Genomic DNA, 14,739 nt, shown 5'->3' with positions numbered 1-14,739 from the left:
GGGGATTTTAACTTTCCAAACATCGACTGGGACTGCCATAGTGTTGTTAAAGGTTTAGATGGAGAGGAATATCTTAAGTGTGTACAAGACAATTTTCTGATTCAGTATGTGGATGTACCTACTAGGGAAAGTGCAAAACTTGACCTACTCTTGGGAAATAAAGCAGGGCAGGTGATTGAGGTGTCAGTGGGAGCACTTTGGGCCCAGCGACCATAATTCTATTTGTTTTAAAACAGCGATGGAAAAGGATAGACCAGATCTAAAAGTTGAAATTCTAAATTGGAGAAAGGTCAATTTTGACAGTATTAGACAAGAACTTTCAAAAGCTGATTGGAGGCAGATGTTCGCAGGTAAAGGGACGGCTGGAAAATGGGAAGCCTTCAGAAATGAGATAACAAGAATCCAGAGAAAGTATATTCCTGTCAGGGTGAAAGGGAAGGCTGGTAGGTATAGGGAATACTGGATGACTAAAGAAATTGAGGGTTTGGTTAAGAAAAAGAAAGAAGCATATGTCAGGTATAGACAGGATAGATCACTCCTGTGGATAGCAAAGAGGGTTATTTCAGATTACAACAGGATCTGGACCAGATGGGCCAGTGGGCTGAGAAGTGGCAGATGGAATTTAATTCAGATAAATGTGAGGTGCTGCATTTTGGGAAAGCAAATCTTAGCAGGACTTATGCACTTAATGGTAAGGTCCTAGGGAGTGTTGTTGAACAAAGAGACCTTGGAGTGCAGGTTCATAGCTCCTTGAAAGTGGAGTCGCAGGTAGATAGGATAGTGAAGAAGGCGTTTGGTATGCTTTCCTTTATTGGTCAGAGTATTGAGTACAGGAGTTGGGAGGTCATCTTGTGGCTGTACAGGAGATTGGTTAGGCCACTGTTGGAATATTGCATGCAATTCTAGTCTCCTTCCTATCGGAAAAATGTTGTGAAACTTGAAAGGGTTCAAAAAAGATTTACAAGGATGTTGCCAGGGTTGGAGGATCTGAGCTACCGGGAGAGACTGAACAGGCTGGGGTTGCTTTCCCTGGAGCGCCGGAGGCTGAGGAGTGACCTTATAGAGGTTTACAAAATTATGAGGGGCATAGATAGGATAATTGACAAAGTCTTTTCCCTGGGGTCGGGGAGTCCAGAACTAGAGGGCATAGGTTTAGGGTGAGAGGGGAAAGATATAAAAGAGACCCAAGGGGCAATCTTTTCACACAGAGGGTGCTACATGTTTGGAATGAGCTGCCAGAGGATGTGGTGAAGGCTGGTACAACTGCAACATTTAAGAGACATTTGGATGGGTATATGAATAGGAAGGGTTAGGAGGGATATGGGCCAGGTGCTGGCAGGTGGGACTAGATTGAGTTGGCATATCTGGTCGGCATGGACAGGTTGGACCGAAGGGTCTGTTTCCATGCTGTACACTATGACTTTATGACCCTAAGTGATACAGAGTCAGAAGGTGTAGAATACGTGTGGGTACAGTTGAGAATCCTAAAGGAAAAAAAGACCATGATGAAATTATGTACAGGCCTCCGAGCAGTAGTCAAGATGTAAGAAAATAAACCAGGAGATAGAAAAGGCATGTAAGAAAGGCACTGTTACAATAACCATGATAGGAACCTGACAGAAACCTGTGGTGTAGATCCAGTACACAGGAGGATGTGAGTAGGGAGGACATGGACAGGATTTCACAGTCACAGGAACATGCTGGCAGACAGCTGGTTTGAAGTGTGTCTATTTCAATGTCAGGAGTACCCAAAATAAGGTAGGTGAGTTTGCAGCATGGATAGGTACCTGGGACTTCAATGTGGCCATTTTGTAGACATGCATAGAGTAGGGTCAAGAATATATGTTAGGTAAAAACAATGACTGCAGATGCTGGAAACCAGAGTCTAGATTAGAGTGGTGCTGGAAAAGCACAGCAGTTCAGGCAGCATCCGAGGAGCAGTAAAATCGGCGTTTCAGGCAAAAGCCCTTCATCAGGAATACAGGCAGAGAGGCTGAAGGGTGAAGAGAAAAGTGAGAGAAGGGTAGGGGTGGGGAAAAAGTAGCATAGAGTACAATAGGTGAGTGGGTGAGGGGATAAAGGTGATAGGGTAGGGGGGAGGGTGGAGTGGATAGGTGGAAAAGAAGACAGGCAGGTAGGACAAGTCATGGGGACAGTGCTGAGCTGGAAGTTTGAAACTGGGGTGAGGTGGGGGGGGGGGGGAAGGGGAAATGACGAAACTGTTGAAGTCCACATTGATGCCCTGGGGTCGAAGTGTTCTGAGGCGGAAGGTGAGGCATTCTGGACCTGGTACTTGATAATGAACCAGGCCAGGTGTCTGATTTAGTGGTAGGTGAGCACTTTGGAGAGAATGACCATAATTCGGTTATGTTTAGTTTCGTGATGGAAAGGGATAGGTACATGCCACATGGCAAAAGTTATAGATGGGGGAAGGGCAAGTATAATGCAATTAGGCAAGACTTATTTGCATAGAATGGGGTAGCAAAATACAGGGGATGGGGACAATCAAAATGTGGAGCTGGTTTAGGGAGCACATATTGTGCGTCCTTGACAGGTATGAGGTGTACAAAATAATGAAAGGAATAGATAGAATCAATAGCCAGGGACTTTTCCCCAGGGCAGGATTGACTGGTACAAGAAGTCTTAGTTTAAAAATATTAGGAGGAAGATATAAAGGAGACGTCAGAGGTAGGTTCTTTATGCAGAGAGTTGTGAATACATGGAATGCGTTGCCAGCGGTGCTGGAAGCAGAGTCATTGGTGACCCTTAAGCGACTGCTGGACATGCACAAGGATAGCAGTGAGTTGAGGGGAGTGTAGGTTAAGTTACTATATTTGACATTAGGATTAAATCTCAACACAACGTCATGGGCCAAAGGGCTTGTTCTGTGCAGTACTTTTCTAAGTTCTATGTCCCTGTGGGAGGAAGTGATAAGGTAAGGAAAGGGAACCGTGGTTTACTACAGAAATTGTATTCCTTGTTAAGCTTATGTGACGATGAGATGAGATGATACAGATGAGGTGATGGAGAATTACAGATTAGCTAGGAAGGATTTAAAGAGAGAGTTAAGAAGAGAAAGGGGGGAACATGAGCAGTCTTTAGCAGGTAGAATAAAGGAGAACCCTAAAGCTTACTCTCGGTATGTGAGGAATAAAAGGATGACTAGGGTAGGAATAGGGCCAGGGAAAGACAGAAGTGCGAAGTTGTGTGTGGACCCTGTGGAGTTCGGAGAGATGCTAAACGAATATTTCTCATCTGTTTTCAATCAAGAAAAGGAGAATATTGTAGAGGAGAAGACAGAGATAGGGTCTATTAGACTTGAAGGGATTGAGGTTATTAAGGAGGATGTGTTATCAATTCTAGAAGGTGTGAAAGTAGATAAGTTCCTTGGGCTGGATGGGATTTATCCGAGGATTCTCTGGGAAGCTAGGTAGGAGATGGTGGATCCTTTGGCCTTGATCCTTGAGTCGTCATTGTCTACAGGTTTAGTACCAGAGGACTGGAGGATTGCAAATGCTGTGCTCTTGTTCAAGAAGGGCAGCAGAGATGACCCAGGTAATTATAGACCAGTGAATCTTACATCTGTTGTAGGAAAGGTTCTGGAAAGGTTTATAAGAGATAAGATTTTTAATCATCTAGCAAACAACAATTTGATTGGAATAGTCAACATGGTTTCGTCAAGGACAGGTCGTGTCTCACAAACTTCACTGAGTTTTTTGAGAAGCTGATCAACATTTCCAATACTTGGAATATTGTGTCCAGTTCTGGTGGCCCTATTATCGGAAAGATACGGAGGCTTTGGAGAGGGTGCAAAGAAGGTTTACCAGGCTGCTGCCTGGACTGGAGGGCTTGTCTTCCGAAGAGAGGTTGACTAAGCTCGGACTTTTCTCGCTGGAGAAAAGGAGCAAGAAAGGTGAACTGAAAGAGATGTACAAGGTAATGAGAGACATTGATAGAGCCAATAGCAAGAGACTTTTCCCCGGGGTAGGATTGACTGGCACAAGGGGTCATACTTTTAAGATATTAGATGGAAAGTTTAGAGGAGACGTCAGAGGTAGGTTCTTTACACAGAGACTGTGAACGCATGGAATGCGTTGCCAGCAGTGGTGGTGGAACCACACAGGTTGGTAGTGTTTTAAGAAGGCGAGAGGTGTGTTAGGTTTTATTGGTGGAGGGATTGAGTTCCAGAACCGTAATGTCATGTTGCAACTGTACAAAACATTAGTGCGGCCTCACTTGGAATATTGTGAACAGTTCTGGTCGCCATATTTTGGGAAGGATGTGGAAGCATTAGAAAATATGTGTTGCCTGGTCTGGAGGGAAGGTCTTATGAGGAAAGACGGAGGAACTTGGATCTATTTTCATTGGAGAGAAAAAGGCTAAGAGGGGATTTAATAGAAGCATAAAGATGATCAGAGGCTTAGATAGGGTGGACAATGAAAGTCTCTTTCCTAGGATGATTACATCAGCTTGTACGAGGGGGCATGGCTGCACGTTGAGGGGTGATAGATTGAAGGCAGATGTCAGAGGCAGGTTCTTCAGCCAGAGAATGGTATGGGCGTGGAATGCCCTACCTGCCAATGTAGTTACCTCAGCCACATTAGGGGCATTGAAACAATCCTTGGATAAGCATATGGATAATGATGATTTAGTGTAGGGGGATGAGCTTAGATTAGTTCATAGGTCAGCACAATATTTATGGGCCGAAAGACCTGTTCTGTGCTGTCTTGTTCTATGTTCTATGAGGGACCTCAATATGCAGGTGGACTCGGAAAATCAGGTTTATAGCAGATCTCAAGAAAAGGAATTTGTGGAATGTCAACAAGATTGTGTTTTTGGAGCAGTTTGTGATATAGTCCACTGGGGAACAAACAATTCTGGATTTGGTGATGTATATTGGGGAAGGAGCTTCAGGTAAGGGAACCCCCTAGGAGGCAGCTATCAACAATCACATCAAGTTAGACCCCATCTACCACCCCCTGAGAAAAGGAACAGGAAATGACTTCACCACAGGAAATAACATCACCAACCCAAGAAAGCCAAACATATAAATAGAAAGCAGGAATTTTCAGCATTGCTTCACACGAGGTCCACTGAAGATGTTACCTAGTAAGGTAACGGAATGTCTGGAAATGAACCTTTCAGCTCAGTGAGCAAACCTACATCCAAAACCTTAACCTGAGCTACAAATCTTCTCAAAACTTGCTGAGCAAATGAAACGACAAACACACGAGAGAGGAGTAGGCTAGAGTTGATTGCAAGGGGAGCCTAGCAGGGAAGATAGTGGAGCAGCAATGGCAGGAGTTTCTGGGGGTAATTCAGGAGCACAGCAAAAGTTCACCCCCAGGAAGAAGAAACACAGTGGGAAGCCTTTAAAAACCAACAGAGGATAACCAAGAAGGCAGTATGGTGGAGAAGCTGAAATACGAGAATAAGTCAGTTTGCAAGATAAAAGGAAATTACAAAAGTCATGAAAGCTATATAAAAGGTAAGACAGAGGCAAGACTAGACATTAGACTGCAAGAAAACGAGGCTGGAGAAATAGCATAGGGGAACAAAAAACAGTGGAGGAATGAACAGATACTTTGCATCAGTCTTCATTATGGAAAACACCAGCAGCATACCAAAACTAGAAGAGAGTTAGAGTGCTAAGGTGGGTGTAGTGGTCATCACTAAGAAGGAGGTGCTGAGGAAGCCAAAAGGTCTAAAGGTGGCTAAATCATCCAGACCAGATGGACTACCCCTTATGAGTTCTGAAGAAGACAGCTGAGCAGATTGCAGAGGCATGGGTGGTAATCTTTCAGAAATCACTGGAGTCAGGGACGGTCCCAGAGGACAGAAAATGACTAACGTTACACCCCTGTTTAACAACAAAGGTAAACAAGAGAGAGCAAACTGTAGGTTGGCTAGCTTGACCTTGGTCATTGGTAAGATTTGACAGTGCATCATTAAGGATGATATTGCAAGAACTTGGAATTGCATGATAAAGTAGGACTGAGTCAGCATGGCTTCACGAAAGGAAGTCATGCCTGACAAACCTTTTAGAATTCTTTGAGGGGGCAGCACAGTGGTTAGCACTGCTGCCTCACAGCGCCAGAGACCCAGGTTCAATTCCTGCCTCAGGCAACTGTCTGTGTGGAGTTTGCACATTCTCCCCATGTCTGCAGGGGTTTCCTCCAGCTGCTCCGGTTTCCTCCCACTATCCAAAAACGTGCAGGTTAGGTGAGTTGGCCATGCTAAATTGCCTGCAGTGTTAAGTGAAGGTGTAAATGTAGGGGAATGGGTCTGGGTGGGTTGTGCTTCGGCAGGTCGAGGACTTGTTGGGCCGAGGGGGCCTGTTTCCACACTAACCTAATCTAACAAGCACGCTTGACAAAGGAGAGCCAGTAGACATGGTCTATTTGGATTTTCAGGCTTTTGACAAGATGACAGGAGGTTGCTAAATAAGCTAAGAACCTGTGGTGTTAAGGGCAAGGTACTCGTTGGCTGACTGGCAGTAGGCATAGACTTTGTGATCTTTTTCAAGATGGAGTTCTGCAGGTGTCAATGTTGGGACCACAACTGTTCACATTATACATTAACAATCTGTCTGCACAAGAGATTAAAGCGAGTGGGATTGGGGAAAGTGTATTCAGGTGCACAGAAAACTGGTTGGCAGAGAGGAAACAAGAAGTAGGAGTTAATGGGTCCTTTTCAAATGGCTGGCAGTAACCAGTGAGGTGTCACAGGGATCAGTGCTGGAACCCCAGCTATTCACAATATATATTAATGGTTTGGGTGAGGGAACAAAATGTAACATCTCAAACTTTGCAGATGATACCAAGTTGGGTGGGAGGGTGAACAGTGATGAGGATGCAGAGATCTTTCAGCATGATCTGGACAGGTTGGGTGAGTTGGCAAATCAGCAGGTACAGTACGATTTGGATATATGTGAGGTTATTCACTTTGGAAGCAAAAGCAAGGCGGCAGATCACTACCTGAACAGCTGTAAATTGGGAGAGGGGAGGGTGCAACGGGACCCACAATCAGCAAAGGTAAACATGCAGATGCAACAGGCACTAAAGAAGGCAAATGGTATATTGGTCTTCATTGCAAAAGGTTGAGTTGTTGCAATTATACAGGGCCTTGATGAGGCCACATCTGGAATACTGTGTGCAGTTCTGGTCTTCTTTTCTGAGGAAGGATGCTCTTGCTCTCAAGGGAGTGCAGCGAAGGTTTACCAGGCTGATTCCGGGGATGGTGGGACTGACCTATGTGGACAGATTAACTAGGTTAGGATTGTTTTCGCTGGAGTTCAGATGAAGGAGGGTGGAATTGCTTAGAGACTTATAAAATTATAACAAGACTAGATAGGGTAGATGCAGGGAGGATTTTCCTAATGGTGGGTGTGTCCAGAACCAGAGGTCACAGTCTGAGCATTTGGCATAGACCATTTAGGACGGTGATGAGGAGACATTTCTTCATCCAAAGGATGGTGAGCCTGTGGAATTCATTACCACAGGAAGTAGCTGATGCCAAAACAAAGGATGTATTCAAGGGACAGCTAAACATAGTACTTGGGGCAAACTGGATCAAAGATTATGGGGGAGAAAGCAGGATTACAGCTGGGGGAAGGGAAATTACGATGCAATTAGGAAAGATTTAGGAAGCATAGAATGGGGAAGGAAACTGCAGGGGATGAGCACATTAAAAATGTGGAGCTTATTCAAGGAAAAGCTCCTGTGTGCCCTAGATAAGGATGTACCTGTCAGGCAGGGGGGGGAAGAAAAAGAACGCATGAGCCATGGTTTACTAAGGAAGTGGAATTCCTGGTCGAGAAGAAAAGGCGGCTTATGTTAGGACAAAATGTGAAAACTCAGTTAGGACACTTGAGGGTTACAAAGTAGTCAGGAAAGACCTAAAAAGAAAACTCAGAAGGGGACTTGAGAAGTTGTTGGTGGATAGGATCAGGGTTAACCATAAGGCTTTCCATTGGTATGTCAGGAATAAAAGAATGACGAGAGTTAAATTAGGGCCAATCAAGGATAATAGTGGGAAGTTGTGTGTGGAGTCAGACGAGATAGGGGAAGCACTAAATAAATATTTTTCGACAGTGTTCACTACAGAAAATGAAAATGTTGGCGAGGAAGATACAGAGATACTTGCATCTAGACTAGAAGAGATTGAGGTTCACAAGGAAGAGGTATTAGAAATACTGCAGAGTGTGAAAATAGACAAGTCCCCTGGACCGGATGGGATCTATCCTAGGATCCTCTGGGAAGCAAGGGAAGAGATTGCCGAGCCTTTGGCATTGATCTTCAAATCATCATTGTTTACAGGAACAGTGCCTGAGGACTGGAGGATAGCAAATGTGGTTCCCTTGTTCAAAAAGGGGAGTAGAGACAACCCTGGTAATTACAGACCAGTGAGTCTCACTTCAGTTGTTGGTAAAGTGTTGGGAAAGGTTATAAGAGATAGGATGTATAACCATCTAGAAAAGAATAATCTGATCAGGGACAGCACGGTTTTGTGAAGGGTAGGTCGTGCCTAACGAATCTTATTGAGTTTTTTGACAAAGTGACCAAACAGGTGGATGAGAGTAAACCGGTTGATGTGGTGTTTATGGATTTCAGCAAGGCGTTCGATAAGGTTCCCCACTGTAGGCTATTGCACAAAATGCGGAGGAATGGGATTGTGGGAGACATAGCAGTTTGGATTAGTAATTGGCTTGCTGAAAGAAAACAGAGGGATGTAGTTGATGGAACATATTCATCTTGGTGTCCAGTTACTAGCGGCGTACCGCAAGGGTCGGTGTTAGGTCCACTGCTGTTCATCATTTTTATAAATGACCTGGATGAGGGCTTAGAAGGGTGGATTAGTAAATTTGCGGACGACACTAAGGTCGGTAGAGTTATGGATAGTGACGAAGGACGTAGTAGATTGCAGAGAGACATAGATAGGATGCAGAGCTGGGCTGAGAGGTGGCAAATGGAGTTTAATGTGGACAAGTGTGAGGTGATACACTTTGGATGGAGTAATCGGAATATAAAGTACTGGGCTAATGGTAGGATTCTTGGGAGTGCAGATGAGCAGAGAGATCTCGGTGTCCATGTACACAGATCCTTGAAAGTTGCCACCCAGATTGACAGATTGTTAAGAAGGAATACAGTGTTTTGGCCTTTATTAATAGAGGCACTGAGTTCCAGAACCAGGAGGTTATGCTGCAGCTGTACAAAGCTCTCATATGGCCACACTTGGAGTATTGTGTACAGTTCTGGTCACCGCATTATAAGAAGGATGTGGAAGCGTTGGAAAGGGTGCAGAGATTTACTAGGATGTTGCCTGGTATGGAGGGAAGGTCTTACAAGGAAAGGCTGAGGGCCTTGAGGCTGTTCTCATTAGAGAGAAGAAGGTTGAGAGGTGACTTAATAGAGACATACAAGATAATCAGAGGGTTAGATAGGGTGGACAGGGAGAGCCTTTTTCCAAGTATGAGGACGGCAAACACGAGGGGACACAACTTTAAAGGGAGGGGGGGTAGGTATAAGACAGATGTCAGAGGTAGTTTCTTTACTCGGAGAGTAGCAAGGGTATGGAATGCTTTGCCTGCAACAGTAGTAGATTCACCAAGTTTAAGTGCACTTAAGTCGTCATTGGACAGGCAAATGGACGTACATGAAATAGTGTAGGTGGGATGGGCTTCAGATTTGTACAACAGGGTGGCGCAACATCGAGGGCCGAAAGGCCTGTACTGCGCTGTAATGTTCTATGTTCTATGATTAGGTTTTAGAGTTGGATGATCAGCCATGATCTTGATGAATGGTGGAGTAGGGTCGAAGGGCCGAATGGCCTCCTCCTACTCCTATCTTCTATGTTTCTTTGGAAGAGAGGGCATTGTTGCTAACTTTGCTGATGACACAAAGTTAGGTGAAGGGACAGATCGTGTTGAGGAAGCAGGGAGGCTGCAGAAGGACTTGGACAGACAAGGAGCACGGGCAAAGAAGTGGCAGATGGATTACAATATGGAAAAGTGTCAGGCTATGCAATTTCATAAGAAGAGCAGAGGCAATGATTGTTTTCTAAATGGTGAAAGGCTTTGGAAATCTGAAATACGAAGAGACTTGGGAGTCCTGGTTCATAATTCTCTTAAAAGTAAACATGCAGGTTTAGTGGGCATTTAGGAAGGCAAATGTAATGTTGGCATTAGTTTTCAAGAGGGCTAGAATACAAGAGCAGAAATGTGTAAGGCTCTGGTCAAACGGCATTTGGAATTTTGTGAGCAGTGTTGCATCCTATATCTAAGGAAAGATGCCCTGGTGTTGGAGGGGGCTCCAGTGGAGGTTTATAAGAATGATTCCTGGGATGAAGGGGTGGTCAAATGAGGACCATTTGAGGACGCTAGGTCTGTACTCTATGGAGTTTAGATGGATGAGGGGGCATCTCATAGAATCTTACAGAATAGTGAGAGGACTGGATACAGTCAATGTAGAGAAGATGTTTCCACCAGCAGGAGAGACTAGGACCCGAGGGTACAGCCTCAGAGTGAAGGGCCAATCCTTTAGAACTGAGACGAGGAGGAATTTCTTCAGCAGAGGGTGGTTATCTATGGAACTCACTGCCGCACAGGGCTGTGGAGGCCAAGCCATTTGTGAGGACATTGAAGTTAGAAATAGATAGGTGGCCTAGTGGCATTATCACTACATTATTATTCCAGAAACTCAACCATGACAGTTGGTGGAATTTGAATTCAATAAGAAGTATCAGGAAATAAGAATCTACTCATGGACATTAAATCATTGTCAATTGTGATGATGCTGCTCCTTTAACAATGTTATGTTGTCCTTGGTTTATTCAAAAGGGGCTATAAAAGCCAGAGGTTCCAATTTGTCTTGAGTAGCAACTTTGATGATGGCTAACAGATACTGCCTAAGGCAACAATCAGGGAAAAGGCCTTTTAGGATTTTTTAAAACACTTGTTAAATGAAAGGGTGGTGGCCACATTGGGTTTTCAGATAAGCTATTCTATATTTTGATCTCTTCGTGTTTCTGTCTGTGTTTCATTTGGTAGTCTGTAAATAAATTCTGTTTCGTTTAAAACTGAGTGGTTTGACCAGCTACATCACTCCTGAACTATCCATTTTACATCTGCCTAAAACAACTAAAAAATTTAGGGTCTAGGCTGCCTTTTTAAAATATTGTGAGGGGGGTCTGGCCTGGTCCATAACAGACCCGATCGAAATAATATCCCCTGCAACTTAACAAAGAGCTGTTCCAATTTCAAGCAACATCCCATAAATACACCCCATTGGCAAAGAGGTAAATTCAAACACAGGTTCTTACAGGACAGAAAGATTGCAGAGAGGATCAGCTAAGGATCACTGGCTGAAGCACAGAACCTCTTTTCACTGCAGCAGCTTTCTTTGACTCGCAGCTTTGAACAGCCTGCTTGCTAAAACCAAACTAGAAAAGACTACAGCAGAAATGGCCCCGTCAACCCTGCAAAGGCCTCCTTACTAACATCCAGGGGCTAGTGCCAAACTTGGGAGAGATGTCCCTTAGACCAATCAAGCAACAGCATGACATAGTCATTCGCACAGAATCATACATTACAGGCAATGTCCCAGACACCAGCAGAACCATCCCTGGATACGTCCTGTCCCATTGACAGGATAGAACCAGCAGAGTTGGAGGCAAAGTGGTATACAGTCAGGAAAGAGTTGCCCTGGGAGGCCTCAACATTGACCCCAGACTCCATGAAGTTTTATGGCTTCAGGCTAAACATGGGCAAGGAAATCTCCTGCTGATTACCATACTGTCTTCCCTCAGTTGACAAATCATTGCTCCTCCACATTAATCAACATTTGGAGGAAGCACTGAGGATGGCAAAGGATGCAAAATGTACTCTGGGTGGGGGATTTCAAAGTCCACCGTTAAGAATGGATTGGCAGCAGCACTAGTGATTAAGTTGATCAGGTCCTAAAGGACGAGCAATACTGGTGGTCCAGCCAGTGACTCACACATCCCAGGAGTGAAATTTTAAAAATGGTCTTTAAGTTTAAGTGGGAGTTTAATCCGCAGGTGCAGAGATACCTCAGCTTGAGGGGGAACCAAAACTAGAGAGACAACCTCTCTGTCCATAATACCCCAGATACCAAACCACTTTCAGTGTAATATTCTTCAACTGGTTAGGTTCTCACCAATTATGTTCCCCAAGGCCCAAACTGCTTGTTCACAGACATTTTGATGTGGTGAGTGCAACAACCTTAGGAAATAAGGCACAGCATCTGTAATAGAACATTGAGGCTGGTTATTACAATGTCTAAGCAGTGTATTTACTCCAATTACTTTTGTCTCCATTATCGAAACAATTACAGCAAGTGAGTCGTTTCCTTTAAAATGCTCACAAACCAAGATAATTCAGATATCACTGAATAGATGGTAGTCTATTTCGTGGAATATAAAATTGAAAAATCTCTAGCATAAAATCACCTGGACATCACTGAAAGATCTTACTGAGATAAAGTTACAGACAAAAACATTTGTCAACTTTTTGGAAACTGGATTCATTGATAATAGTTAGGCTTGACACAGCTTTCTTCGGCACACATCTGCCAGTGACACTGTTAACCCCCAACATGGAAACAGGTAAATCACAAAAATCAATGGTGCCCAGCACTGAAACAGTTAAACACTGACATTTCCCAAGAGACAAACATTTTGAAATTCTGCAGTGTATTCCAACCCCTACACCTTCAATAATCATTGCTAATACAACAAATTTCCAGAGCTCTAAGAGGCTTATTCTAGGATAACTTAACAGCTGTGATCACATTTTACAATTCAGTTTTCCTTTCCTGATCTGCAATTTAAGCAAACTCCAAACTCTTCGCATTGATTGGCCTTCCCTTCCTGGATTCCATGCTGAAACTTCTAGTCAATATTTTTCATACAAGTGGGATGGTAAGACCTTACTCAAACAACAAAGTCCAAACAAATTTCTGAACAATGACCACCGTATAACAGCAGATGATAAAAAGTTTGTTTGATCACTTACTAGCTTTGACTACAGCCTGTGTTTGTGCTGATGTTCCTGATGCTATGTTGGTCAATGCCCATGCTGCTTCAAACTGGAGTGAAGGGCTGTGTAGATGGAAGCAATAGAGAATTGCATGGGTTAATGGAAATATTCTGAGGTTAAGTATTTCTCAATGAGAATTTGAATTACAACTCATTAACTATCCAGGCTTGGTTCAGCAGTAGCACATTCACTTTGAAAGCAGAACATTGTGGATTCAGTCACAATACCACCACATAATCCACATTACCACCAAAGTTCAGTACTGAGGGCATGCTGATTGTTAGACCTTCAAAACTGGGGAAGTGCTATACCGTGCGAGAGTCAGTACTAACGGAATGCTGCACTGTCAGAGAGTCATTACTGAAGGAGAATTGCACTGTCAGGAGGTCAGAATTAAGGGAGTGTCAGTAGTGAGAGGGCTCTGCACTATCAGAGGGTCAGTACTGAGGGAGTGCAGCACTGTCAGAAGGTCAGTACTGAGGTAACATTTTAGTGTTGGAGGGTCAGTACTAAGGGAACGTCAGTAGGGACGGAGCTCTGCACTGTCAGAGGGTCAGTACTGAGGGAGTACCATACCGTCAGAAGCTCAGCACTGAAGAAGTGCCACATTGTCAGACGTCAGTACTAAGGGAATGCTGCATTGTCAAAAAAGTATGTGCCCATATCCAAACAGCTGGCTGATTTAAGAAAATTGTCAACACCTGGGGAAGACATTTGCACAATGTATACTTGAAACAGAGGGAATTCCAGGAAAAGAAATGATTTTCCAAGTAATAAAAGTTTGTTCTCCACACATGAAAAACTCCAAGCACACTTTCATAGGTTTTCATATACGCAAAATTTTGTAAAAGTTCCCAAAACGGCAGCAACACGGGTAATAAAGGGATAAGAAAGGATATCATAATGCAGGAGAGCCGACACTTATACTTTAAGAACGCACAAAGCTCTGTCGAATTATCATAGAAGCACAGTACATACTTCTCATCTCTTTCAAGACATTGCACAAGGATTGGCAAGATTCCCGAGTTGATTAAGTCATCAATGGGTGGGTTCCTGTCACTTGACAGAAGTTTTCTGCATAAAAAAAAGAGTAAATATATGTTATACTTTGTACATTATGAACTAAATTAGGTATAAATCAAAACAGAATTTCAGAATACCTTTCATTTACCGCATTGTATCTCAATTTCTAACAGTTCACTTCTTTGACACATGACAACCTGAATCTAAGTCAGCATTGATAGTTTCTAATGGACTGTACTGTTAGAAGACATTTACAGACCCTCAATAACATGACACAAAAATAATCAGCTTTACCATTAAACATACATATTTAGTGTTTTAATATTAGTTCATGTGGAAATCTCCTGGCGTTGAAATAGATTTTGTGAAGATGAAAGATCTGAACTCCAAAATACTGATCACTGACCAGAAACTCAACCAGCCATATAAACACAGTGGCCTTAACAGCAGGAGAGGGGCTAGGAATACTGCAGGAAGTAACTCACCTCCTGACTCTCCAAAGGCTATCCACCATTTACAAGGCACAAGTCAGGAGGGTGATGGAATATTCCCTTGCCTGGATGAGTGCAGCTCCACTAACACTCAAGCTTGACACCATCCAGGACAATGCAGTCTGCTTGACTGGTTCCCCATACACCACCTTCAAATTCACTTCCTTC

General features: G+C 43.6%; 1 protein-coding gene across 1 annotated transcript in view; it reads right to left on the bottom strand.

Moving 5' to 3' along the window:
• LOC132820340 (importin subunit alpha-4-like) overlaps positions 1-14,739 on the bottom strand; it is a 124,191-nt gene that overhangs the window by 54,648 nt on the left and 54,804 nt on the right. The window contains exons 6-8 of the mRNA XM_060832365.1: positions 14,036-14,131; positions 13,034-13,119; positions 12,177-12,263 (exon numbers count right to left, since the gene is read on the bottom strand). Of these exons, the coding sequence (XP_060688348.1) occupies positions 12,177-12,263; positions 13,034-13,119; positions 14,036-14,131 (269 nt within the window). The remainder of the gene's footprint in view (positions 1-12,176; positions 12,264-13,033; positions 13,120-14,035; positions 14,132-14,739) is intronic.

This window comes from Hemiscyllium ocellatum, chromosome 11 (genome assembly GCF_020745735.1).
Source record: "Hemiscyllium ocellatum isolate sHemOce1 chromosome 11, sHemOce1.pat.X.cur, whole genome shotgun sequence".
NCBI classification, from domain to species: domain Eukaryota; kingdom Metazoa; phylum Chordata; class Chondrichthyes; order Orectolobiformes; family Hemiscylliidae; genus Hemiscyllium; species Hemiscyllium ocellatum.
Note: the sequence above shows the minus strand (reverse complement) of the source record. Positions and strands in the feature narration are given on the sequence as shown.